Source organism: Corapipo altera, unplaced genomic scaffold (genome assembly GCF_003945725.1).
Source record: "Corapipo altera isolate COAL_440 unplaced genomic scaffold, ASM394572v1 0, whole genome shotgun sequence".
Classification (NCBI taxonomy): domain Eukaryota; kingdom Metazoa; phylum Chordata; class Aves; order Passeriformes; family Pipridae; genus Corapipo; species Corapipo altera.
Window position 1 is genome coordinate 55,474,428 of NW_020884872.1, and position 27,759 is coordinate 55,502,186.

The window sequence follows — 27,759 nt, forward strand, 5'->3', positions numbered from 1 at the left end:
CAAGAGTTTTTTTGTGGTAAGAATATCTCTTTTTAAATGATGGACTTCATTTTCCACTGCTTTGAAGATACACATGGGCAAGAGAAGACTGGGACTACTTGTAGAGCATTAGAAATCCACTTGAGCTTTTGTCAATGTGATCCTAAGCCTGTGTGCTAAAAAGCTATTAAGTGCTTCCTTTCCCACTTTACAATTAAATGTCCTTAATGTGACCTCCACTCTTGTGGTGCTGACAGAGGTCCTTGTCTGACATCTTTTCATCTGTTTCTGTGGAAGGAAGATGTTGAAAGGTGTGTCTGTTCCAGGAAATGGAGCACAGTACTGATGTTCACCAGCTACTAAGGACAGTCTCAATCCATGTGGACTTACCAGTTCAAGTCCTAAATCACACTGACTGAAGTCATGTAACAGTGCATCTGAAACAAGGTTTTTGAAACTGGGTGCTGTGCCATGTAAACACAGACTGCTGTGGGACCCGAGCCATATAATGTCCACATACTCTTCCTTCCACCTTCCAGCAAAATTAACTCTCTTCCAGCTGAAACCAGGACACATTTACATTAAGAGGTTCTCTCTAGGCATCTCTAGCTCTTTTAAGCTTCTGCTTGAAATTTTTTCATGCTTATGCAGCATATCACATCCCTAACAGAGTGGATAATCTGGCCCTCAGTGCCAGTGAGAAATAAGCATTTGATCCTTGCATGGTGATCATCCATCTCCCTAATGAGGACGTTCCACCTATTCTGCTCTGTGTTTTCTAGTCCCTCCTTGTCACCTCCTTTTCTATATTACACAAGAACAGGTTTATGACTGAGAGTAATTTTTTTCCCTGTGGAAAAAAGAAAAATCTATAACCAGTCTGTAAACAGCTGAAATCTGATTGCCCTCATAAAAATAGGCTTCATGTGTGTGTGTATATATATATATATATTTGGTTCTTTCTCAGTAACACTTAGTAAAAATTTCCATATAATACATAGGCAAGTCCACATGACAGAGGGTATTGTTCAAGGTGTAAAGTGCCTGTATCTACATCTTTGTAGAGGAGAAACAGTAATGGCAGGAGGGCACAGATGTGACATCAAACTTGGTATCTTTGATCTTGATCACAGACTAGAAGGGTTAGTGTGGTAAGCTATTATGTAGCCAGAACTATGGCTGAGGATGACAGTTACCCTCTCATTCTAGTATTGACTTTGTTACAGCTGAATTAAAACATGGTTTGGAAGAAGGCTGATAGAAACTAAGAAAAAACTCCATAAAAATAGAGGTAAGGAGTAGGAAGAAATATGAGAGAGAAAACTCCTATACTTAGAAAGCTGCTGAAGAAGTTTAACAAGTTAGGGGACTTTTCCAGAGTTGTCAAAGTTGTTTGAGTTCTCACTCACAGAGACCTCATTCTGATCTCTCCTTATGTTCTCATCTATTACGTACATAAGGAAGGACTCAGACATGAGGAGCACAGCATTTCATATCTTTCATTCGACCAAATTATTATTATATTTTTTAATGAAAAGTTCTCTATCCATGGCCAGAAGAAACTGCTGAAATTTCTAGGAAGTGGGAGTACTTTGTAGGACAGCTGCCTACAGGCATGGGTATACAAGGAGAGCCTGACAGTTTTTATTTCTAGAAAGATCCTTCTAGCGACTGTTGTCATTGCCATTCTCTTCTCTTTGACAGCAAGGGTAAATATGACCATGGTTCTGACTCCTGGGCACAGAGCAGTCTGCCTTCATCCCCACACTCCAGTGGCTTCATGCCATTAACCTAATTGTATCAGACATTGGAACCAGCGAAGCCTTTAACTTATATCTCTGGTAAAACTACATTAAACGTTGTAAAGCTGAGCAATCCAAAAAAGTTTTCCACAGACACCTTTATTAGTAAATAGATTAAGGAACAGATTGTGAATCTACTGAATTTGGTGCAGGTCTAGGCAGCAGCTGGCTTATAAATAGAAGAAAAAATTTAAGCAATTTGGCCCATCAAATGAATGTTCCTATGACTGTGTTGTAACTATAGATTAAAATAAAACTGAAATTAAATATAAATTCAAGTTATAGTAATCAGACTGGTATTTTCACCTCTACTCATGCACTAGCTTCCACTCTATCTATGTGCATTCTCCACTTGCAAAATCTGAGGCATCTGCAAGTCACAGAAAACTGAAAATGATTGGTGTGACGAAAAGGTGCTATTTATAGAAGCTCAGTACATATTTATTATTTACAATTTTCCATTCAATAAACACAATTCCTGCCATAAAAGGCAGTGATGAAATACAGTGCCATTATCCTTCGTTTGTTACTGATACCATTGCCATAAGATTTTTGCTTTTTTCCTCCAATGTTTTTTGGAGTAAATGACACTTCTTGTAGAGACATTGGCCACCTGAAGAGCATTTTAACTCTGGCTTCATTTTACTCTGGTCACTCATTTTAATTCAGGTTTCAGAAACTAATTCAAAGTGTTTTCTGGTAGTGTAGCTACTCACAGTTCCTATCACTTGATGCTTTGGGTTCTTTTCTTTTTTTCCCACTCAGCTATAGCTTCTTCCTTTCCTTTTTCCCATATAAAAAATCTATACAAGTTGAATATTATTAGTTCAGGCTATTATCCTGTAGTGCTCAAGTTGAGGCACACTTAGCCAGAAATTCCAGCAGGTGCAGGGCCATGCTGTCACCCACGTTATATGCTCCACAAGGCATGAATGGGAATGTATATACAAAGAAACCACGCCCAAGTCCAAGATTTTTCATCCCTCTCCATTACAATAATCTCTTGTGTTATCTGTGGTTACATCAAACAAACAATTTTCTAGAAAAAGTAATTTTTTTTGCAGGTTTTTTTTGAAATTTAGACATACTACCTTTAAACTTTCAGTAGTTTGTCCCACTGAGATAAAAATACATGGTATGGTCTAGCTCATACACATTAGGCATTCTCCTTCTTGTAATAAGCAACAGTATTGCTTATTAAAATGCAATTGCTTCACAGAGATGGTACTTTTTCCCCTTTCTGCCTCAACCCAACCAATAAAATCAAACACGACTATAATAGAGATTGAATCAAACTAACAGAAGGGATTAATAACATCTAGAGTAATGACAGCACAATTCTAATCCCAAGCAGACCCCAAGAGAAAAGAGCTGATTGTGAGGCCCATGAGAGTGTTGGTTCTGAAGTCTGTGTTACATGCGATTTATTTGTAAATGGCAGTGCAAATTTATGATGGAAACAAATCCATAGATGTTTTTTCCTAAACTGTGCTGACCTGTGCCAGTGTGTACCAAATCCTCGACTACAGTGAATGTGTGTAAATTTCTTGAATCACCTTATCTGTACTGGCTCAGGACCAAGAGCTATGCCTGTACTGTTAGGTGGAACAAGTCTATGGCATCATGCAGTCATGACTAGCCTGTAATTGTCCACACTGGCTATGTGCTTTTTAGCAGTTTTAGCCTGTATCAACTAGTGCTCCACTAAACAGTGCCTATCACAAGTTGGGTAAGAGCACAGTCTTTCCAGCTGGCATTTAAGGCAAAGCCAGATATTCTATGGTAGATGTAATCCGTGCTACCCATGAGTTGCCCTCAGAGCCAGAGGTCTGATCTTTCACTATCTGATGTACCTGCACAAATTTAGCCTCACATGCCTCTGATGGCCGTGCATACCACCTAATCTAAACTGTTCTGCAGTTTAGTACCATTACAGGAGTAACAGTTGTGGTACTGTGTGTGAGAACAACTACAGAGATAAACAGCAAGATTACATCAGATATTTGCACTTTTATTAAAAAAAATAAAATAAATTGAAGAACAAGAAACAAGAAGCTTTCTATAGGCTTATAAAAGTAAGGACTAACAATACATGACCACCAAAAATCCTTTTCACAAACAGTCTTCTGACTCTTAAAACAAATTTCTATAAACTGTGTTTTCTGTTTGTTTTGTCCCGGTGTTGAAATGAATTTGCTGTCTTATAAAACAGTGGAGTTATCAACATCTGACTTGGCACTTGGAAGCAGAAATATTTCCCATTGATCTCTTTGATGTTGGCTGTTAGCCATGAGTTTTCTTCAAAAGCAAATTCTAAATTCACAATTGTGAGTATTCAGCAGTTCATATCCCATTACTGAGAGATACTTCCTCGGTCAGAGAATGATCCCATGAGAACCATACATCCTAAACACCTTGAATCCCGAACATAAATATTCACATTGAGCTGTTCAGAAATAAGGTATAGAAAATATTCATTCATAAGAAACATTTGATGAGTAATTTCTCATAGCAAAAATTGAAAACTCACTCTCCATTCACGTGGTGCTCGCAACCAGAAACGTTGTGGGAAATGTACGTAGCCCCCGTTTATTTTATATCCTGGAACCTCAGTACTGCACTGGGGAGCTCAGTGCAAGCCTAGCGATGTACCACCGGTGACTACCTCCTGCGCTTAGACTGCTGGGAAGCAGTGACTTCATTCTCTTCACTTTGTTTATCCAATCTGGTTTCATATGACTAGTAAAGATACAACTGTAGCAATCTCTACAGTTTTATCTAGTGTACCACCACAACGGAGAGGTTTACACAATTTTATACCTTTCGTGTACGAATCAATGAGCTATGCCTGAGCCCAGCGGATTGTTATCTCAGTATGTGACTTAGCGTGGGTAAAAAACCAGCTCGCTAAGAAGTTCATGTGTGCAATCGTATGGTCAGGAATCTAAAGCAGTAACTCTGGAGGTCAAGGCTTCCATCTAGCGGTAAAATTGGAAGGTGCAAAAGGAGTAGATCATGGGAATGATAACGTCTGAGATCCTTGTTAGCATCCTCCTTCTTTCTCCAAACCATAACTGACTGAGGAGAAGAGAAAGACTGAAAAAAAAGCCGGGAAACCCCCAACATCTCCCAGGCTTGGGACGAAAAGTTTAATTTAGGCAAGAATGGAATACAGTTCTCAGGAGTGGGTGCTATCTCTTACTTAAAGCCAGGCAGAACATTCTGCAGATGTTCTGGCAGTAGTCTGAGTACTGCATGAGCTGTGAGCCTGACACACAGCCTCAGGCATGGCATAAAACAAAGCCTGGTCTCTGCAGAGTAACCTTTATTTTCAGATTTCATTTTTCAGGAAAAAAATGTCTGTCATGTAGAGTGAGGAGAATAACATTTTCCAGGTTATGATCATCCTGTCAAGCCCCTCACAATCTTTTTTCTTTCACATGGTTTAGAATGGCTTATAATTACTTCTGCAAGGATATACCAATGAAAGAGAATGAACAGAGCACTTCTTGGAAAATATAATGATGTTATAGGCTCCACAACAGCAGTAAACTCTGTAAAGAAAGAGTTCTGTGACCTTGTGAAGGTTACTTTTGCAAAATTAACCTACCTTTTTCCCCCCCAACACCTCAACCCCCTCAAAAAACTCCCTTTCAGCCACCATAGAACAATTATTGTTATCCAGAGGCACACATTCAGACACAATGTGGAGGAATCTAAGTGCGTATTTCACAAGCACATCAATAACCATAACTATATTCACTGCACAAAAAATGAAGAACAGTGACACTTGAGTGATAAAAGATAGTGTTCTGCATACTGTTGAAGTCAATAAGGTGAATTGAAGTGAATTAAATTGAAATATAAACTCAGTGTCTGCTGCCTCATGTTTTCAGACAATTTGATTTCTTTTTATGCAAGAAGAATTATGGATGATAGATTGCAGTTCATTTCCACTGCAGCAAATTCATCTGGATGTTCCTGTTGTATCTGCTTAGCTCCAATGATTGTGTTAAAGGTCTTCCATGAAGTCCTTGCTAACTGTGTTTTGGCTCAGAAAGGCAGTGACCTTTGCTTGCTGCCAGCTTTGGCTGCTATTTGATCTACTATTTTGGCCTGTGCATTTCTGTAACTACCAGAGTTTCCTGGAGATGCTTTTTCTGAAAAATGGTTTCAGAAAAAAAAAAATCACAAGAGGAATGTTGGCTACCTCAACCCTTTCCATTTTGATAGCCCCGTTCAGTTTACCCTGATGCTCAGATTACAAGCATGTAAGACTCAGCTGTTTCAGTTAACCAGAGTTCACATAAATATTTCCTTCTGTTTCAGTTAACCTAGTTTTGCTCCCTCTGGCCTGACATGGAGGTCTCAGAGAAAAACATAGTTAGCACCTCTGTATTTTGCCCACCTTGGGTCAAAAGCATGTTCTGCCTCATTTCAGGTCAGGTATAAATCTCCATGTTCCTTTGAGCACAACTCAAAGGGTTTTTGAATTTAAAGAGTAGCTTAGCCTGGAAGGTATCATTTGGTTTTGCAGATTACTGAAAATAACTTGCTAAGCTGCAAACCCATTTCATCATACATACCCTTGTGCCTGTATCTCAGTGGTTTTTCTGATCTGACTGAAATCTCACCCAGCTACCTAAGACTTCAGGTTGCTTTAAGAACATGAGTAGACAAAGGTTTAATTCTTTTTGTCTTACTTTCTTTAGTACTATTGGTGAGTCATCTCAAATGTGAACCCACTGTAAGCAATTTCTACCTCAATTGTCCACTTTTACAAGTTGCCAAAGGGCTTCATGCAGGCTTTTTGAACCTAGATATCCCAGAAGTCTGTGCCCAACAGGCTGGCAGCAGGTCTTTTTACAGCTTCTGTGTAGCCACTGCTTTAGAGTGATATTTTTCCCCTCATATCTAGATCCCACATCATAGGTCAGCTACTGTGGAAGATGGTGTTAACTGATTCAAAATTCTTCAGAGAATCTAAATGAACTCTCTTTGCCCCTGTACCTGTGTGTAGGATTTGACTGTTCACAATGAGTATAGGGGAAATGCTTTTTGAAGTTTGGCTTGAAAGTGATAGGCAATAGTGATAGCCCCAATCTTTCCACAGTCCTTTTAACGTGTCTTACTGAATACAGACTGGCAGGGCTGCATTACAAAGGGCAGTGGAAGGGTAGGTAGGTGGGAAGTGAGTAGAGGCAGAAGATCAAACTGTCCAAGGAGAAAGAATTCATATTTACCAGCAAGTGTATTTTCTGTTAACACTGGCAAATGAGCAAGAACGTGGAATCTGATTTCTCCCACTTCTTTCCTGACCACTCAGAGACAGGCGGTAAAAACTACTCCTACAAAATTGGATAAATAATCATCCTGACTATTTTGGTTTGCTTCTCTTCAGGGAGCTACTTGTTATCAGTAAAACCTTTTTGATTCTGACAGTGCATGGAGTGATAGCAGCAGTTGTTGGAGCAGATAGCTGGTGATACACTCATAGTAGTGATGGTATTGTAGGATTCAGTTCTTGTAGGGTGCCATCACAGCTGTAGCTGCTACATGCTAGAAGGGTCCTGGCTGGCTCCTTGTTTCCCTTAACATGACCGGAGTTCCTTCACTTTTCTGGGTGCTGAAGGAGATGTACTTAGAGATATGTTCATGAAACTTGTAGGAAAGACAATAATCCCCTTTTATTAATTATGTTGTGGCAGAGGAGGCAGAGACGGGACAGGGCAGGACCACTGTGCTTTAGGCTATATACAGATACATTTTTCCCCAGAGATATTGTGATCTGAGTAGAAAAAAGTTAACATGCTAAAGAAAACACTACTGGGAAGTGGTCTTCTCTGTCTTCCCATTCTCCCTAGTGCTCATATGATACCTCAGTTGTACTGAGTCTCTCTGTCAGATATCCCAACTAAACTGCTCCTTCTTTGCTTCTCCACTTAAAGTAGCCTTTGCTGTGTTTTATGGGTTTAGCAAAGCAGTAAGAAGATAAAAATTGAAAGTAGGGATCCAAGACTGCCTGCAAAATAGTCTGTACGTATTGTCAGTGGGCCTTGCCTGGAAATGACTGATATGGTCTGGCAACTCTGTAACTTATCAGAAGATCCAGACTGTCCCCTTTCATAAATCTTCCTATAAACATCCTTTGTAGGAAGAATAATCGTGTATTAGAATTTAATTGGAATGAGAAACAGATGATCCAGTTAAAGATCAAGACAGACGGGTCATTTAAATGTTTGCCTTCTATAAACTAATTTGAAGAACTGCTGCTTACAACATCCATTCCTCATTGAGCTATGATGAAGGAATCTTGGCTATTTATCACATTCGCCTGCCAAAGACTTTATTAATGGGTGATGGATGTGACAGGCAACAAGCTAGACAAAACAATAATTCTTCAGCCATCTTGGGAACAAAAGGCTCAAGAGGCGAGACAATATCTAATTCAACAAAGACTAACAAAGCACTGAACGGTCCTAATAGAGTTTCCACTAAAAAGACATGAATTCTTCCAATGAAACAAGCAAGGCCAACAGGTTGTCCCTTGACCCCATGTGACAGAAGACAAGACAAAATTCCCTTGTCAAGCTTGTCACAGAGATGGAGTTTTTAATGATTGCAGGGTTGTTTGAGGAAACAAAGGGGAAGGGGAGGCTAGATACAGCAGGGGATAAGTGTGGTAACCTCTTACCCTCTGAATATGCTGCCAGGCAACAGCTGTAGACATAGCTCTAAAGCAGGGGGTGTTTCACTACAGAGCATCTTATTGCTTTGTCACAGAATGTATGCAAAACTTTTCCCAACAGTGATGCCAGGATAAAAAAATATAAAATAATAATAATTAAAAAAAAAGGACTGATATCTCATTTGTGTAATATTTTCCTATGCATTTCTCTGTACATGAATGGCATTTCTTTATTTTCTCATGCCTGATAGGAATGCAGTCACTGCTTTTGTTGATCACAGTCAGTGCTTATGCTGCAACAAAACCTGTTCAGTGAATGAATTTTCTCATGTGGTGAAAATTTATGGAGAATATGTGGATTCTAAGTCAAATGGAAATACTTAGATTAAAATTCAGATTAGATGGAAAGATGATGTTCCAGAATTACAAAAAATTTTATTCGTCTTCTGATAGGAACTCGATGTTCTGACTCAGCTGGTTTTGCAGGTCAGTGTTGTCTGAGACGGCTCGAGCACGTACCCTTAAACAAGATCAACATTAAATATGACATGGGCAACACAGGGAGATTTAATTGCATTTACATCTAAATCAGCTAAAAAAATAATCTTTATCTTATTCTTGAGAAAATGATTTCTGCAGTTTAGTGCCTCAGAGAAGCAGTCATAGATATTTCAAATGCATGATATTAAAATTGGTCTCCTTTCCTGTAATTTGAGAACTTCTTGAAAGAGGAAGAGTATCAAGCAGTTGTTGATTGCAGTTCTGGGGAGGCAGAACTCCTCCAGTCTGTTACCTTCATGAGCTGAAAGAGAAGAAATAACCATTCTTGAGGTTTCTTTGCTTTATAATAAGGTCTATTTTTCTTCCATCTTTCCTTTTAGTCAAAGAAAGATAGGAACCTGTGATGTTGAGCCTCTAATAGTGGATGTTTCTTGCCGCCTTCCAAAAGCACTGACATTCAACACCTAATGCAGGATTTGGGAATGCACCACCATATCACATTTTCAAATGTGTGATCTTTGAAACTTTAAGTGTCATGACAACTACCATATGCAGGTATAAAATTTGTGATGCTATATATTTATTTTTTTTTAGTACTGAGCTATGATCTCCACATCTCTACATTTGTCGATTTCCTCTTAAATATTTAACAGATCGTGTATATTTGTGTGTCTGTGTATATCTGTGTGTCTTTGCAGAACTTCAAGGGAAGGTATGAAATAGTAAGGGTCTAGGGAGCAAAGTGTTGATGCCTGCTGTGATAAAATGTTTGCTCTGTTTTCCTCTGTTTTGGACTCTTTCACCTAACTGTCTCCAAAAAATCTACATTTTATGCAGCTATATAGACATAGCATAGTTCAGAAGAGACTGAAAACTGCTCTCTAGTTTCTGAATTATCTAAAATAACACAAGTCTCAATAACTTTACTATCTACTCACATATTTCATGTGTGGATATTTTTTTCCTTTAAAAGCAAAGGAAGTGTTTTCATTTTAATTTCTAAAAATATAATAAAATGCATTATCCTAAATGATATGATACAACAGCTTTATGATAGAAAAAGAATACCTTGTCATCTACAGTTTGTCAAAAGTTTTCTTCTTTGACATCAGAACCTTACTTTGTTTCAAGGATGAGTTGACATTTCTTTGTATCTTGTCACTTGGGTGAAATGTAACTATCAAGTAGATAGACTGTATGCATGTTGTCATGTTATTCTGGAGATAACAATATTATTGTTAAAAAAACTTAAAATCAGTATATTAATCTAAAAATTTGATTTCATGGGGTTTTGTTCAACTGTATAGCTAATTTAGTTAAACAAAACTCATATATTGGATTTTCTAGCTTGATTTTCCTTTCCAGTCATGATGGCTTGGGAGTTGACAGAATACCAGGGCTAAATAACAAAAGCAGTTTTGGGATTGATTGGTTGTTGATCTGTGGAACTTAGGTCAGTCTTCTAGCTACAAAGAAAACAGAAACATTGAAAGCAGTAATAGAGAGAAAAAAAGTGAGTTTAAATAAAAAATATTGTGTAAATGAAGTCAAATTCAAGTAGCCAAAGAAGAAGCAAGGTGTGAGCATTGCTGTGTCAAAGTTAGTAATTTTAGATGCCATTAAATATTTAGTTTTGTCTATTTGATTAGTGTGGTCTATTTGATCTGCTTCTCACAAGCTCCTTCTTTGGGAGGTCTTTATTTATGATTCAATAGCTGTCCATGAATTTGGAACTTTGAATAAACAGTCTATATTTTATTCTTCAATGAAATTTGACATTTGATGAGTGTCTGTAGAGAAGGAAATCATTCTTGAATAAGACTGCATTTCTGTATTACCAGTCGTCTTAGATAACAATAGCATATTCAGTTCGCAGCAGTAACACTGGGGAAGAGACCTGTGATCTTTGGTGGTGGCTAAATTACAATTGCCCTGTTATTTACATAAATAGGGACACTTACAGGTACATGGAGACAAGAGTTTGATTATAAATAAAAGAAACATTACTCAGGAAACATGTTTCAATGCAAATGTCTTATAGAAAAAATATCTTAAAAAAACATAAGGCATTCCTCTCCTCACAAAACACAGTATAGTATATCCATTATTTTTTCCTTTACCATTCTACATCTATGGAGCTATTTAAATTACAGTAGATTCTCTGAAGAAAACAAATTAATATTAATTTTTACAATAGGAGATCAATATTGTCTCACTACCCATAACCAAACCACAGAATAAGATATTCATGTCTGAAATAATTGTAAATGACCCTTTATTACTTCAAATGAAATTGTAGTATATGATGCAATTACTGTATTGTCTCATGCATTTATTAATAGTTCCTTATTTTAACACCACCATCAACAATGGGAATGACACATATGTTGGCACAGAATGAATGTGGCACAGCAAGCTTTTTAAAAAATTGAGAATGAACATGTTTGAAATTGAGAACTCTCTTTAGAGCCTAAAAGCTTTTTTTTTTTTTAATTAGTGAGACGTCAGCATATGTTTTAAGTATTCTGTTGAAGGAGGGTAGGAAAATCTATGGCTGATATAAAATGTTTTTCAAATCCCAGAATACATAATCAGATCTATTCTTCACAAATATATCTTTTTCTGTAGTTTTATCAACCAAACCTTGGGGTTTTTTTGTTTGTTTGGTTAGTTCTGTTTTTTTTCTTTACCCTGTTGCTCTTTGTAAGCCCAGATCAGCTTATAAATCAATCTGCTATTGAAAGGCAATGTCTGATTCTCTAAGAAGTTTCTCAGCGGAGTTCCCATAGATCTTATTGACTCAAGCCTTTATCAATAATTTCTTGAGCTCCCATTGATTTGCTTAAATTACAGGTTTTCTGACTATGAGGTCACTTATAGTGCCTCTCTGAGGCTCCCTGGTATTGTATCATGTCTGTAAGCAAAGACCAGTATCCTATGTAGAAAATCTAAGTAAATTGTTATTACAGTTATTCTGGAACAATCTGATTTTCCTAACTTAGTTAGCAAACAAATTGTCTAGAATGATTATGCCCGAAATTTACCTTACTCACTGAGGACAGTACATTAATATCCCCTTGAAGCCTTTTGCTCCAAAATTGAATATGTAGATGGAATCATTATTATTGTTCTATGGTAGTATTGATGACCAGAAGCTTTTTCCATCTTAGACAGGCAATTTTGGGGAGTGAGTTCATAATTTTTCATAGTTCTACAGGTCTATGTTAGCATAAAGACAAATTCATCTATTACCTAGCTGTGGGATTGAGTAGACCTTTGTAGAAAACAATAATGGAATACCCCTATAAAACTACTAGATATCAAGCAGCTGAATGTATTTCAGAACAACCTCTAGGCTACTTTCAGCTGCAGTGGGAATTGCTAATATTAAAAGACAGAAAAAGTGGCAAAAAGTTAGTTTGCCTCAATTTTTAGTTATGTTATAAGGACATTTCAACTTTAGCTGTAAGTAAAAGGAACAAAGTACCTGTTTTAAGATGGTTATGATGCATGTTTAGTATCCAGTATATCAAAGTTCCTGAGGTAAAAAGCACAAATTTATATTAGAACCTACCTTTCTTGTTGAAATCCCACAGATCTTAGGATGCTTAAGCCTTCAGCTGGCACTTCCAGAGGCCTTAGCAGAAATTTACTCAGTAGTATTTTCAGGGTGATATCAAATTTATTCCAAAATAATTATTTTCCTCAAGCACTCAATGCTTGGGCAGGATCATTTATGTAAATTTTTTTGAACATGGTAATTCTAGGCTTTCCTGCTTGCTTTGAAATAGTTGTTGATTGTCTTAGTCATGAGAACTGAACAAATTCCCTATCTACTTAACTCTAAAGCACACACTACAAATACTAGTAATGCTCGAATATGCTAATAATAGACAATTTTCTCAGTATTTTCAGCCAAAAAACCAGACATCAAACCCACCGTATTAAATGTTCTTGTATCAGTCTAGGAGGAGGACTGATATGGAAAGATAAAAAAATCTTAGGTTTTTGTTTGCAATATTTTGCCAGAGAAGTACTTTGGAAGAGTGTTTAATTTTACAGAATCCCTTGAACAGGGCATCTTTGTATTGAGTGTAATAGAGCCTGACATCTGAATCCACTTTGTTCCTAGTAGCGCTGTGGTATCAGGTGGCTCCAGCCATCTCCTGGTTACTGCCGGGTGAAACCCAGAGCGACTTCTTTCAGCAGCTGAACTTCACTCGACAGAAACTATTCTTCCCCACTCAGACTTTTGTCCCTGTCGGGGCTGATCTCAACATCAACAAGCTCTTCCAAACCAACATCCCTCCGGGCCGCACCTCGAGAGGCGGACGGATGCTGGGCGACGGGCGGGAGAGGATCAGCACCACGGCCAGAGCCCGGCGCCCCCCGGCCGGCGGCAGCAGGCGCCGAGGGGGACTCAGGAGCGCCGAGGAAGCGTGGAAGAGGGAATTTCTGCCTCGATGCTGACGGCTTTTATGGGGACCAGGCGCCAAAGAAAAGTTCAAAGCATGATATTTGACCTCCTCAACCACATTTCAAACCGAGGAAAGGACAAAACTCTTTCACTGATACAAATGGAATAGAAAAAGCACTTCTGCATTACTATCATGCTCTTCACAATGTATTAGACTGAAAGCAATTGGTGCAGCCATAGGCTTGTTTTTTCTCCTCACTTCAGTAAGTGGAATTTTTTTTTAATTTCCTGAGGGCAAAAGTAACAGCTGCTGATTACCAAATCTAGTGTTAAATTAAGGAGCTGAAAGAGAAAGGGTATAAAAAGAAGGAAGTGACACACTATGTTCCAAAAGATCCATTCTATCTTTCACCCCAACTTTCACAGAAGAAATGTGGCAGATAACATCCCTTACTGTGATGGCACAGGTTCTACAGTGAGACTGATCCGCAGCACTTCTATGTATGTCCTTGGAGGTGAGCAGGAAAAAGTTAGTGAACCACTAAAGAAATGTAGAAGTACAACCAGCATCGACTCTTGTTTTCAGCCAAAAGAGGAAGACAGAGACTGGATGCACTCTAAGACTCAGGACTGCTTGAAGTACCTACAGGATTTGTTAGCCTTGAGGAAAAAATATCTTGACAACATCAGTAACTTGAAATCCATGCATATGGCTGCAGCTTCTCCAATGTCCACAAAATCATCCAAAACTGGAAAGAAGTTATTTATTCCACTTCCTTCCAAAGAGTCTTCTAAGGTAATTTCCAAGAACTTTTGCCATGTGCTTGGTCTTAAGCCACAAAATCATTGAAGTATGACTTATGTTGATTTTCTGCTTTATTGGTTTTAGCCATTGTTTTTTCACTTTTGCATTTGAAATGTTGCCACATACCTTAAGATTCTTTCTGAGTAGTGTGAAACTAAGAAAGAAAATTGGTCATGGAAAGAAATGTATATGCCTATGTTTGGGAGGAGGGAGGGTAAGGGTTGGGGGAGTGAAAATAGGAAAAGGAAAGGGTTATGACAGTATGGAAAGTATCTGAAAACACGATGAAACATGCTTATGAAAAAGCAAGCTCTGACAGACTACTTAAGTGCATCAGAGTTCTCTACTATGATTATTTATAGCTGATAATGACTGACAAGTGCAGTAAGCCCTGGATTTCCTGGCAGTCTTTTTATTGACATAAAATTACTTGCACAAAATAATTGTAAATTCATGGAAACATATACAATTTTTTTTCTGATTGGTCAGTTAACTGGTTAGTGCTACATTTAGCATCAGTGCAAACTCTACTGGTAGGCTGTAAGGCATGAGGAATTCCTAAGTGCTCCTTTCTCTGTTCATTAATAAGTTGGTGAGTGTAATTCTTCACCCTTTACTGTAATGACACCATAAAAATAAAACTGTAATATCATCTTTGGTGCAGTTTATTTACATGTATCCTAGAAAGAAAAGCTTCCTCCTGGTTGCATTTTATAGGTTGTATGTCACTAGATAGTTCACTGGTTATTTTGACTTTAGGCTTGATTCAGCAAGGACAAAGCAAAGGACTGCAGCAGGTGGAATGATCTGTTAGGTAACATGACCACAAACAAGATTTTGACAGCACACTCACAGGTTACCCAGTCCAGTCTTCTAACTGGATAATAATGGGGAGGGTGGAAAGAAGGATGTATGTCTAACTTAATGATTGGGCCAGGTTGACTTTAACAAAATGTTACTGCCATATTTATATGTTCTGTCACAGCAGAATGTCAGAATGGCTGAAGCTATTTCTTAAGCTGTTGCAGGCATTACTCAACTAAAGGACAGTGCTCACGAGTTTAGGACTAGGTAGTAAATTTTGTAATTTTATGTTTTGTTCTACTACCCATTTGGTCGCCTTTGGTTTTGTTAGGTTTTATGTAATCTTTTTAATACTTTGAATGGTGACTCTCAGAAGCTAGGAATAATAATAGGAAACAAAACTCAGTTCACTGGGCTGGAGAAGATAGTTTTTATAAAGAAGTTGTAATTTCAGGCCAGGGAAACATCCAAAGAGAATGACTGAAAGCTAGGAGAGTGGCCTGGTGGTGCCAGGTGCCAGGAGACAAATCTCAACACTATAGATACAGTCTGTGAACTGACTTTGTGCACTGTCACTGGCACAGGGGAGATTTACAGCACGCCAATTCCCTGAAGAGCTGAGCAGTGATGTAGCAGACTAGTACATGACCAACCCTGGACTTAAATCAAGGACCAGGAGGCTGGGAGTTAGATTCTGCACAACTAAACTTCAAGCAGGTTTATGAATTTCTGAGATTTGCTGCTGAAAATGCCACTTAAGAAAAATGCCAAAAGCTTAACTTGGTTTTGGCAAACAAGTGCATCTTCCACAGTCTGAAGCTAAAACTGCTGTCACCTGACTGTAGCCAGCTAGCCCTTATGTATGAACAGTGCTGGTACTGACTGGCATGATGACTCCATGAACTGTCCCCTTGGGAACAGACAGGGACATCAGCAGGATATGCCATTCATATGAGTAATTCTTGCCAACACAAATGGCAGGGTCTTATTCAAGAAGACTTCAAAAAGATTTGGAATATTCTGGTTTCTAACTACAAATTTTATGTTCACAGATTGCAAGCTTTGTCTTATGACCAGGCTTGAATGGTTTTGTCCCAAATTACCTGTTTGTGTTAAATTGCCTATCACTGGAAATTCACTTCTTTCTCTAACCTGTTACATGATTTATGGGAAGGTAATTTGTTCAGACAACCCTGTCCTCATGGGAAGTTTAGTTCAAAGATCCTTGTGACCTAGACCACAAGGCTGACCATGGATTCAAAATGTGCCACTTGGGTCTAGTGGGAGAAAAGAATAGAGAGATGGGTCAGATGCTGGAAGTACATAGGCATTTCTTTAAAATGTCATTTAACCAATAAGGGCTTAGTCATAATAGCAGTCACTATTTTCAGTAGATGTGTGGTAACAGCTATCTTTTAGCACTTCAGAGGGTGTCAATCAACCCATAATATCAGGAGGGGAATTAGTTCATCTCTATGCCTCCACAGAATAGGGAACAAGCTGGTTCTTCAGAGATGTGACATATATGTATCCCTTACTTGCATGCTTGAAACCCAGTGTAGCAATTTCCTGACCTAGTATTGCAGCCTGACAATACACTTAACTTGGAATGGCAAGGAAAATATATGTCCTTTTGTTAGGTAGAGCCTGGGAGGAATTTTTCATCCCATATGGATCTTCAGAATTGCTACCCAAGGTTTTATGACTGCTTCAGCATTTACGGACTACATTTGCTTTTTTATCGAGACAGGCTCCTACTTTTAGCTCTGTGGCTTTCCTGTGGGAATTATCACAGTGTTGAATGACTCATATTTTAGCGCACACCACCCTTTTCCATTCCAAAAAAAAGACTTTAGCAATTTAAATCTGGATTCATTTTACCTAACCTAGGCATTTTAATAAGATGTTTAAATTAGTAACCAAGTTACCCTACAATTCCTTTTCAGCTAAGAGAAAGAGCTGCCTGCAGAGGAGGGTTCAGCCTACTTAAGGCCTGACTCATCTTCTGAAGGTATTGGAGCACTGCATTAATTACAGAAGGAACCCTGCATGACTACATTTCTAATGTGTGTCTCATTAGGTGCTTAGTGCTAGGCAGAATAAATTTGACCACAAAGCCCAGCTTTCACTTAGTCACCTAATTAAATGGCCTGATACGTGGATTCTGAGGGATTTTATAACACAGGGCTAGCAGTGCTCAAGTGGAAGATGTTTGGTGCTGAGCAGGTAATAAGATGGATGTTTGTTAGGCAGTTGTCCTGCTTTCTTTGATGGTTGCAAACTGTGGAGTAGTCTGGACCTGTGTTTCTTTTCTGACAGTCTGGAGTACGGAATGAAATACAATACTTGCATCTTCCTTATACAGTTTGCTCATTAAAAAGTCATTGTGCCCAACCCGTGGCTAACTTTTTTCCCCTTTATCTGATCAACAGGCATCCGTGGAGAGAAAAGGTCCACAGCCCAGTTCAGATGTAAGAGAAGCAATAGCTTTCTTTGACTCGGTCATTGCAGACCTGGATTCAGAGAGATGGCTGAGAGTTCCTGATGCAGATTTGCCAAATGTGGATGTTGATTTTGATGGTGCGTTATAAACCAGCCAAAAATTATGGGTGTTGGTGTGCGGAGGGTAGAGGGAAGAGTGGCATTGTGCAGTCTTGTTTGTTTATTTAAGGGACACAATTGTCCTCCAGGTTTCTTCCCAAATGTAGGCCGCTGCATACAGCATGTGAAACTGCAGTAATACATTACTTGTTCCTTGTTGAATGGGTGCAACTACTTTATGTGCAGTCATGAGCAAATGTAGTATGTGTAGTGCTGGAATAGTGTTTGCCTTCTGCTCAGGGCTGAATTCCACTCATGCATCTCTACCCCAAGCTGTCTTTGAAGGAGAACTATAAAAAGTATATTTTTTCTTCATCTGTTTTTCTTTTTTTCTCATTGAGAAATGGCTGAGTGTTTTCTTTCCAACAATCAAAATGGAAGAAATTTAGAGATTAGGCTAAATAACTGTATGTTTCCAACAGAATGGATAGGATTGCCCAAATAAATGAAGATGTACCCATCTGAGGTCGTCATCTATCCTATGTAATGAGTGGAGAGAAATAGATATTTCTCATCTTTGTTTCAGGCTAAGGGGAGTATCTGAAACAGATTGGCTTAGCTGTGCACTAGATGTGTGTATGGAGGGACTAGCTCTCACATACATCTTTACACTGCAGGCAGTGAAATACTAGATAGGATGAATCCCATCTCAAGAGATATCCTGCAGTAAACAAAGTTTGTTTCTTTTCATTACCTCCAGGAAAGACCCAGAAAGCCCCCTACTTTCTCACCGTGCATATAAAAATTTCACTGTTAAACTATTAATGCCAAATTATCTTCTGTCTTTCAGTTGCTACCAGTACAAGTGAACACAGTTTGCATTCAAATTGGATCCTTCGTGCTCCCCGGAGATACTCACAAGATACTGCCCAAACTGCAAAGGCTGCAAACCAATCTCAGAGAAACAGCCAGCGGAGAACCACTGGCTCTAGGAAGAGGTTGGAAAGACATCCCATGTACTTGCCCAAAGCTGTGGAAGGGGCATATAGCACTTTAAAATTTAAACCTAAAACATGTAAGAAGGAATGTTGAAAGAACATTCCCTCTTCACTTGAAAAGAGAATATATGAAATACGGCATGTGATATTTGCCTTTTTTTTTTCCCCTACTGATCCATCTCTTACACTGTAGAAATGATGTGTGCAGTCACTGAAGATTCTTTGTGTGGAGCATATTTTAAGCCATGGCTATTCTGACTTCGGACACATATGAGGGTTTAACTTACCAAGTTCATTGTGCCTAACAATACTGCTTTGTCACTCAGCTTGGGGGGAACTCCAATCTGACAAGACTTTTTTTTAGTGCTGTTATTGAAAGCAATGATTCAGGTTGCCTGGTGCAGTAATTTTTCTTCTGACTCCAGTACTGTAAAGGACTTCAAGGAATTCTGTGAATATGTTGGAACTTTCGCACCAGTGTTTCCAACTTCAGAGCAGTGAAGCAGAATTTTCTCCTTCTGTTACTTGTGAAAATTTGTATGTGCCATTGTTGACTCTGTGATCTCAGAATATAAAGCAGCACTGAGATACAATCAGACTGTGGTACAAGCAGAAAGGAGCTGCAGTGAAGTAATCAGAATTAGAAACTTGTGTTTGGAGGAATTGCTCCAGTGTGTTTTGTAAAAACCAAACTATATTGTACTCTATTTGCTACTAGAGATGGTTCTGTTCTTGGATACCTCAAGGGATTCACTGCCTCCAAAATATATACAACTTTTTTCATATGGTTACACCACCTGCTAGTTTTCATCTATTTTAGCACCCAACTGCTGAATCTAGACATCCCAGTGTACACTAGAAAAGCTTAATGTCTCAGAGAAAAACATTTTGTGAATAAATTGGAGTGAAGGTTGTTCTCAAGGGCAGAAGACAATTTGCAGACAAAGCCACCACATCAGCTTTAGATTATACCCAATATTTGTAATTCTACTGCTTCATTATTAAAGACTATATATTAGGAAAAAAACAGTCTGGAAGTGTTCCTCTTCATCTTAGAGGTGACATGTCTTTCATGTGATACATGGAATTATTAAGACCTATTATCTACCTGTTTGACTGATGTACAGCAATGTAAAAATGCATAAAAAGTGACCAGGAGATAGCACCCTATGGAAACACTAGCTATGGTTCTTCAGCAATACCATTACCATCACAGTAATCCATCTGAGCCAGATCCCCCAGCACACACTTTGTCTTAAGAATTTGCTGAGGTGTTTGGGATCAAGTTTTTACTTACTCTTTTTTTTCATCTGGTGGTCAGTTGGTGTTTGACTGTGACAGATGGATCGTGGTGGCACTGGTATGACCAGCTGGTGAATTGCTAGTCGTTTCTTGTTTCTATGTTCAGTAGTTTTTTTGTCCACAAGCTTGGATGAATTTCCTGAGGCACTGGCCATCAACGTAGCCCATCTGATATAACAAAATCTCCATAAACCTTGTGCCTGCCACACAGAACATTTGGCAGGTGGCAATTCTTGTTGATTTGTATTCCTAGTCTTTGGGACTGAGTTATTCAGACAGCATTTCTGCCATGAGCTGCAAGTACCTCTGAGAACTTGCTGATCTAGGCCACTTTCTGTCATAAGATAGGAAAGTGCCAAAAAAACCATATGGTCCTCCATTCAGAGCTGGCATCTCCTGATTAAACCATTTTGATTCTTTTTCTAGTGGTGTTTGTGAAGGGGAGAGAAGAATTCTTTCACTATTAATTCTGGAACTGCTTTTGCTGCTCTTTGCTTAGTGTGTACCCTCTTGAAAATGACCAGTGTAATCAATATAATTGATATATATTAAAGAAGAGTTTAAATTAAGGTCTAAATTTTGTCTCCCTGTTCTTGGTGCTTCTCACGATAATCTGTATTCCCTATACTGTGTTGCTGCCTTTGTACCTCTCCAGTCCTGTACTGGCTGCCCTAAACTGAATGTTGTAACTGTCTTTAAAAGTGTTCTGCCTTTGACATGTGATCATTTAAGGCCTCTCAGCCAGGTGGGATAGCCAGAGCACAGCATGTTGCAAACACACCCCTAGGTTCTGGCATGCAGCTCTCAAGGCTGCAGCTCTGTGTGTGTGTGAGACAAGGGGGACAGTGCTTGAATCTGTACATTTTTTTGGCAACGTGTCTCCCTGAAACCCCTCTCCAAGCAGAATCTCATGCCGAAGTTGCCGAGGAACACTTCACTGAGTGTGTAGGCATCTTTTCGCTACTAGAACCTGCAACATGGATGAGGGCTGACAAAAACCTTACCATTTTTTTAAGTTACTATAACAGAATTGGGCTTGTGCATAATTAAAATACCAATGAAAAAGAAAGAAGAAAAAGAATTCCAATGTTGTTCTGCCCTGACCTGTGTTTCATGTTCGTAGTGCCAAGGTTCTATGCATTGGAGTAGCTGATCTTTTTCCTGTTGTTTTAAGAATGCATTGTGATATGCAGAACCAGACTGCTTCAGCATGTTTGACTTTCCCCGTGATCTCTTGTCTGTCCCTATAAAACAGAGGCATCTCTAGTCATCTGGCTGTGACAGAGGGTGAGGGTCCCCCCTGCTGTCCAGCACAGAAGCTCCAGTGTTAAATTTGTCTTCCTTTTTATGAATAAGAGACAGAGGGAGGACATCATATTTGTAATTTCCATTTGAACCCTATGATCAATTTTCTTTCATTTTTTTAAAGGTCACTTCAAGCCAGTTATCATCCTAGGAAATTTTAATTAAGCAAGTAAAATAAACCATTTTTTATCTGAGAACATTTTCCATCACATATCCCATAAATGCAGGTACCTTCCTTCTCCTTCTAGTATATTAGCCCTGTATATTCCTCACTGGATATGGCTCAGCTTCAGCAGAGCTACGGAGAGCAGCCCCTGCATCTTAAGGCACTCTCTGTGGAGGTGAGAGCTGAAGGTTCAAGAGTCTTATCCTACCTATGCTAGAACAGGCAATTAAGCAGAAAGAGAGCAGGAGAGAGGAAAGGGAAGTATTTCCATCCCTAGTGTTAGCTGCCTCCTCAGAGAAGGGTTTACTGTGGATAGCAACACCCTCTCTATTACCTCAAGACCTGAGGTAGAACCATGTCCCTGCCTAACACTACCTTAGGCCGCTTTCCACACATTTTCCAGGAGCAGTTGGTTTCCCTGCAAAGGTGCTCCTCATCTGCTCTGAATTGTTTGCTCATGGCTTTGGAGGCAAGCTCTCTGCACAGACACTAAAGGGACTCTCTCCACCATGGGTAGGTCCTCTAAATGACCTTGCTGCAACATCCATCTATTTTCAGGCATTGCAACCTAGAAATAAAGCACCTACTATAGGTGTTTTGACAATGCCAGCCATACAGAAGAATTATTGATGACCAGCAAAGCTTGAGTATGACCTAGATCTTTTTCAGAGATTGTTAGTGAGCTCTTTCAGTTGTGTCCCCAGGCCATGAAAATGAAGCGCATCAACTGTGTGTGAATGTTCCCTGAAGAACTGACCCCCAACAGCTCTTTCTCAGAGTGCGCTGGAATAACAGGCAAGATCTTTAGGAAAGCATCTCTTATTTTTTTGTTTCAAATCCAGCTCAACTGAGGAATTGGTGTATGTCATGTTCCTCTAGTTAGCGGCATTGCTGAGCACTAGCTCTGAAGGGGTCCTGGCTGTAACTTCTGCGACACCACATCCACAGCTGTCTTTCAGAAACTAGACACTGTGTACAAGAATCTGGCAACTAAAGAGATGTGAAGAAGAGGTGTTGAAGAAATCATACCCTGGAGGATTCAAAATAATTTTGTCCTTTTGTGTTGAGCAACTCAGTGTAATCATGATGCATGTAAGTGAGCTGAAGTCATAAGCGTCTTGGGTAGAAACAGAAGAAATATAGACAGCTAATGGAAAGTTGGCAGCTGGACAAAATGTTTGCTCTAGTTTGAATCTTGCAATGCCGTAAAGTTATGATGAAGGCAGAAGGTTTCAGTGCTGCATTGAGTAAGACGGGAAGTCCTCCAAGGTAATGCATAGCAATACATGGTTATCTGCTTCTCCAGGTTGAATGGGATATATTAAAAACATTAGATTAGCACCTAGTGGGTGTCTTCAGAATTGTCACAGCTGTAGGGTCAGTTTGTAGATCTGTTTGGGTAAATTTAGGAGTACCTTCTGTTTGTCGTGGTGTAGCAGGTCCACAAGAAGATGAAAGCAGTATGAAGCTGGGAGGCTTTTGCCTCCTCTTGGGTCTGTAGCTTTGAATTACGCCCATGGTAAATAGAAACCAAGTCAGTGGAATGACTCTTGAAGTATCTTGAGTTTAACAGTTAGAAAAACCTATTGTACTGAAAGAATTTTGAGGGCAAATCAAAGATAAATGAGCCCAGCTGCTTTAGACCAGACTGAGAAGAAGAAGCTGGAGTCTGATATTTGATTAGCAGTAATTTAGTGAATGTTGACAACTTTTCTGCTAATAGGCTTGTCATATTAAAAAATTGTCTTTTATAAGGCAAGACCAGGCAACATCACCTGAAGGACTCAGTTGTTATGATACCCTGACCCTTCACAGAAGATGAGATGACCTATTAGAGAAAATATAAAAAGAATTTATGGAATTAAAAGTGATGTGTTCCACTCTTTTATTAAAATGAGATTGAGAAGGGAGCAAGACCTTACTAAGAAGCTAATGGGCACTGATAGGGAGGCACTGCGCATGATGCCAAAGTAAAATGTGTGATCAAGCACAAAACTTTCACTAATAAGTGCTGGGGACTCTTATCTTAGAGCACGAGCTCTTGAAGGAGATTTCTAGAAAGGTAGCTAAAACTGTGCCTCGGCCACATGGTGGCAGTTCATTCCTAGCTATTCTGTAGCCCTCCTATTTCTGTGATCAGCGAGAGAACTGAGGATGAAAGAAAAAGGGAAGTATTTTGCCCTGCTTCATCAACAGATAGTCAGTGTGTGTATCTGTTATTCACTTATGGGCTCCTTGTTTCCCAAGCATTTGTTTGGCAGTTTCCAATTAACAGTAGTTCTTTAAATGAGTTTACTCTTCCAGGGAGATGATTTCCTTAGGAAATAAATAAGTCCTGTGACATCATAGGGGACACTGAGACCTCAGTAAATCATGTCTGAGATGGTGACCACTTACCTCTGACTGTGTCTGGAAACAAATGTACAAAGTAATGTCATCGCCAGAAATAACACACTTTAAGTCACAGAAAATACAAAGATGGATTAAAAATACTAAGCAGAGGACTTTAAGATTCAACAGTTCAATCTTGAGATAGACCTGAGCTAAGGATTCTGGCCTAATTCTGGAGTTCCTTCCAAGGCTCAAGAAAATCAATATCTGAGTTTTTCAACATCTTGGGGTCTGTAAAACTGTTATTCCAGGAATTGCTAATCCAAGCAGTTCAGCTAGTCAAAAGCTAACCTGCTCCTGCATCCGCTGCTGCTGTGTATTCCAGGGGTGTGTTTATATTTAAGGCATGCACACTAAACTTTTTGAGGTGTTTTCTTTGTTTTATGACAAAATACTAACTTACGGGGGAAAAACAAAAGGGAACGTGTCTTTGCAGTGGTTATGACTACAGGTCAGCAAAGGCAGATTTCATTGATTTAGATGGCTCTACAGTCTCAGAATATTCAGACTAATAAGGCTTTCTGCATTAATAAGGCTCAGCTGTAACATCAGCAATGTTACTTGCTCACGTGCAGGCTCTCAGTCTGCTTGCTTGTGGGTTGATGTGTGACACTGTGTCCTTTTTAACTGGCAAACACAACATCATCGTCTTTAGATAATTGTATGGGGAGCAGCAAAGGGAGAAAGGGATTGATCAACAATAAAATATTCTGAGCTGTTTCTAAGTTAGAGCTAGCTTTAGTATCACTTCACTGAGAGAACTGATTCACATCACTTTTACCCTTCAATAGCTTCACTTTTCAGATTCCAATGTGTAGAATTAATTTTTGCTCCCCTCACTTCAATGATATAGGTCATTGCTGTGCAAGGAAAGTGAGCAGTCCAGTGAAAAGACTCCAGTGCAAGCAGAGCTGACCTCTAATCACAGTTGAATAAACTGAAGTGAATATACTTGGAGTGAGATTTGCAGTCACCTTTAGTGGTATTTTCAAAAGGCATGTAACTAGCATCAGTGGGGATAAAGTGACTCTGACAATTGCACTGGTGACTGACTGCTTCTGGAAAAATTGGTCTGGAGCCAAGCTTGAGCAAACACAGCTCCGCCTCTTGGAATTAAATTAGACTCATGAGAAGTCCAGAATTACCCCAGTCTGTCTGCCTTTAAGCCTACCAGCTTTAAGGCTTGGGTGGCGTAACTCTGAGAAAAAGAGTTGTCCCATGCCTCTGACAGACTTCTGCATCCCTTGCTGCTCTCTTCCTGCAGGGCTGTGGTTGTTACTGATGTTCCCATTTAACGTGGGCCCTAAGAATTTGTTGACAATGTTCCTGGAAGTGCAATTACTAACAAAACCAGAATTTCTATGAATGCTGTGTGAATTTGAGAAATGCTGCTGCTCTTATATTCTGACAAGTATGTCCAAAGGCTCTTACACAAATACCCCTCTGCCAGAGAATACTTGCACATGACAGCATGGTGTTTTCCACAAACAAGCTGTTGTGGCAACATACCACCCCACTTCCTGTTCCTTAGGAGAAGGTTTCAGACTTGTTCTATCCTGAAGTGAGATGTGAAAGATCAGTCATCTCCTTCACTATGGTAGATCTGAACAGAAAATGTAAAGAAATTAAATAAGCTAGAAGAGATCTCAGGATGAAAAAATGCAGTGCAAATATTGCCTTTTTAAGCACTGTATTTTTAATCACTTCATGTCTTTCTACTTCTGACATGGTCTGATACTTTGTGGTGACAAAGATCAGCAGGACTTGCCAAGTGCAGTTAGTATATGATTTGTGGAGACAACCTGGTCAGCTGAGCATCTGGGCAGGCAACAGACCACACTTGGCTGGCTAAACATACCCTGAGACACACAGAAATGGACGACATCTGAGCTGGCTTAATAGCAGTACACAGAGAAGTGAGCTGCCCACTTCCAGAATATATAAATTCAAAATTTAATTTTAATTGCAAAATCTATTTAAATTTAAAAAAGAAGGCTGCTCTAGGACACCACCACCACCCACCCCCAATATCTGATCTACTTCGTGTTCTCACCTTGAGACGCTCAGTTCAGATTCAGCCCAGCAACAATACTTTTTGTTTTGTTCAGAGCAGTATGCCCTGCTCTCCTGAGAAAGAATATGTAGAAAGGTAAGCACTGGGGTTATATTTCTTAGTGGATTTCTCACTCCTGTGTATCACAGGTTTTGGACGTTCAAAACTGATGTACTATTAAAAAAAATTGTCATGAAGAAGAAAAGAAACTCACATCCAATGTGCCAGAACAGCAATAAGCAAGAAAAACCTGGTTGCTGAAGAGACAAGAGCACCTTCCTTGCAGAAGCTGCAAGCAAGTAGTTTAACCTCGGTGAGCTTCTTTCAGTGTCGTCATTTAAGATGAAAATATGAGGTGAGACAGCAAAAATGCGACAGCAAGTTTTGAAAGTCAGATAAAAAGATAAATTGCTCTTTGGTTTCCTAAACAAAACAGTTGCCTTTCACTCAAGTCTGATATGAGATCCGTTAATTTCCTCTTTTTTATTCTGTCAATAGTTTAGCTGTATTGGTTCTAAAAGGATTAAATTGCCCAGAGATGATTTTCTTGTAACTGTCTTTACTCACACTCTTGCTTACAAATTTAATATGTTTTCTTTATGGAAACTTGAATTACTGATGTGAAGAATTTAGGATTGGGGGTTAAACTGAGCAGTTATTAAAAAAACCAAAAGTACACAAAAATGAGGGCACTGTTGGTTTTTTTAGAGGCTTACCATTAAACTTTAACTAGCATTTTGTGAGCTCTCTTTTTCCCCTTTTATTCCATGAAGTATGATATGTTAATGTTTTCCCGTCCTTTATAATGGATTTATCAATTCATGTCTAAAATCTTGTATCATAGTGTCCTTTAGTAAAGACACCTGGGAAAAAAACCCCTAAAGTAAGTATTTTAGCCTCCAGAAGAGAAGTACTGTTTCTGGATGGGGATTTTTGTAATAGGGTCAAAGAGGTTTAAAATCTGACTACATGGTGAGAATAATTATCAATAGAACTGGGGCCCCCCACAGGTCTGCACTTCACAATTATAATTAATTCTGAGCAGCCCGTGCCAAAATTCCATGCTGAGTCATATCTCCATAGAAGTTGAGTGACTTGTGCTCAGTGTAAATTGGAAAAGCACTCAGAAGAGGCAAAGACATATAATTGGTGACAGATTCACTTGCCCATGAGGTTAACAATGCTTTTACCTATTGCCAAGTTTAGCTTTCCCCTCTGGGATTTCATGGGTTGAGTATCATCAAACAGACTTGTTCCTTTGGACAGCTTGGGTCAGAAGGCAGCAAATGGTTGACAGAGACACACTTTGCTCGGCGGTGACCCACCTCCCTGCTCCCGGTGGAGGAAATCCATGAGTCAAGGCCACGTTGAATGCCAATGATTCTTTGAGGGAGGTGGCCTTGACTGGAAGAACTTCCTGAACCAGTGAAGGGGCCTTTGTTCAAATAACCCTATGCTGTGGCATGGGCTGGGAAATACTCCATTAGGAAACTCATCCAACAGCACCTCTCCTCAGCCCTGATTCATGGACAGGAAGGATGATTTTGTTAACAGACCACAGAAAGTATATTTGTAGCTCAAAAACCGTCACAGAGTTCATAGTGTGTTATTAACTGAGCCCATTACTTTGGGGCATGTTCTTGTTCAGCAGAAATCTTAAATAACAGTGCCATGGCAATGGACAGCCTAACAATGGTGATACTTAGGTAAAAATGAGTAATGAAGTTTCTCACTAATAAGTTTTGAAACAACAGTTTCAGTGCCTGCTAGGTGGGTTGCACAGCACACAGTTCTGTTCCTGAGGAAGGAATTTCCATCCCAATCTGCATTGCTTGCCTTAATTATTAGCATGACGACTAAACACAGACAGATGGCAAAATAAACTCTGTTAGGTTGGTGTGAATCTGAAGTTCCTTCCACCAACATAACTGGGTGCAGATATTGAGCCAAAGCATATAGGAAGCTCTTGATGTGAGTCTGAGATGTCACAGTTTGCACAAAAAAAGA

At 39.2% G+C, this 27,759-nt stretch overlaps 1 protein-coding gene across 1 annotated transcript; it reads left to right on the forward strand.

Annotated features, from left to right (window-relative positions):
- Positions 1-13,769: 13,769 nt before the first annotated feature.
- Positions 13,770-18,629, forward strand: CUNH13orf42 (chromosome unknown C13orf42 homolog). The gene is made up of 3 exons (XM_027649881.1): positions 13,770-14,183; positions 17,429-17,576; positions 18,388-18,629. The coding sequence occupies exons 1-3, from the start codon at positions 13,770-13,772 to the stop codon at positions 18,627-18,629; spliced, it is 804 nt and encodes a 267-aa protein (XP_027505682.1).
- Positions 18,630-27,759: the final 9,130 nt, after the last annotated feature.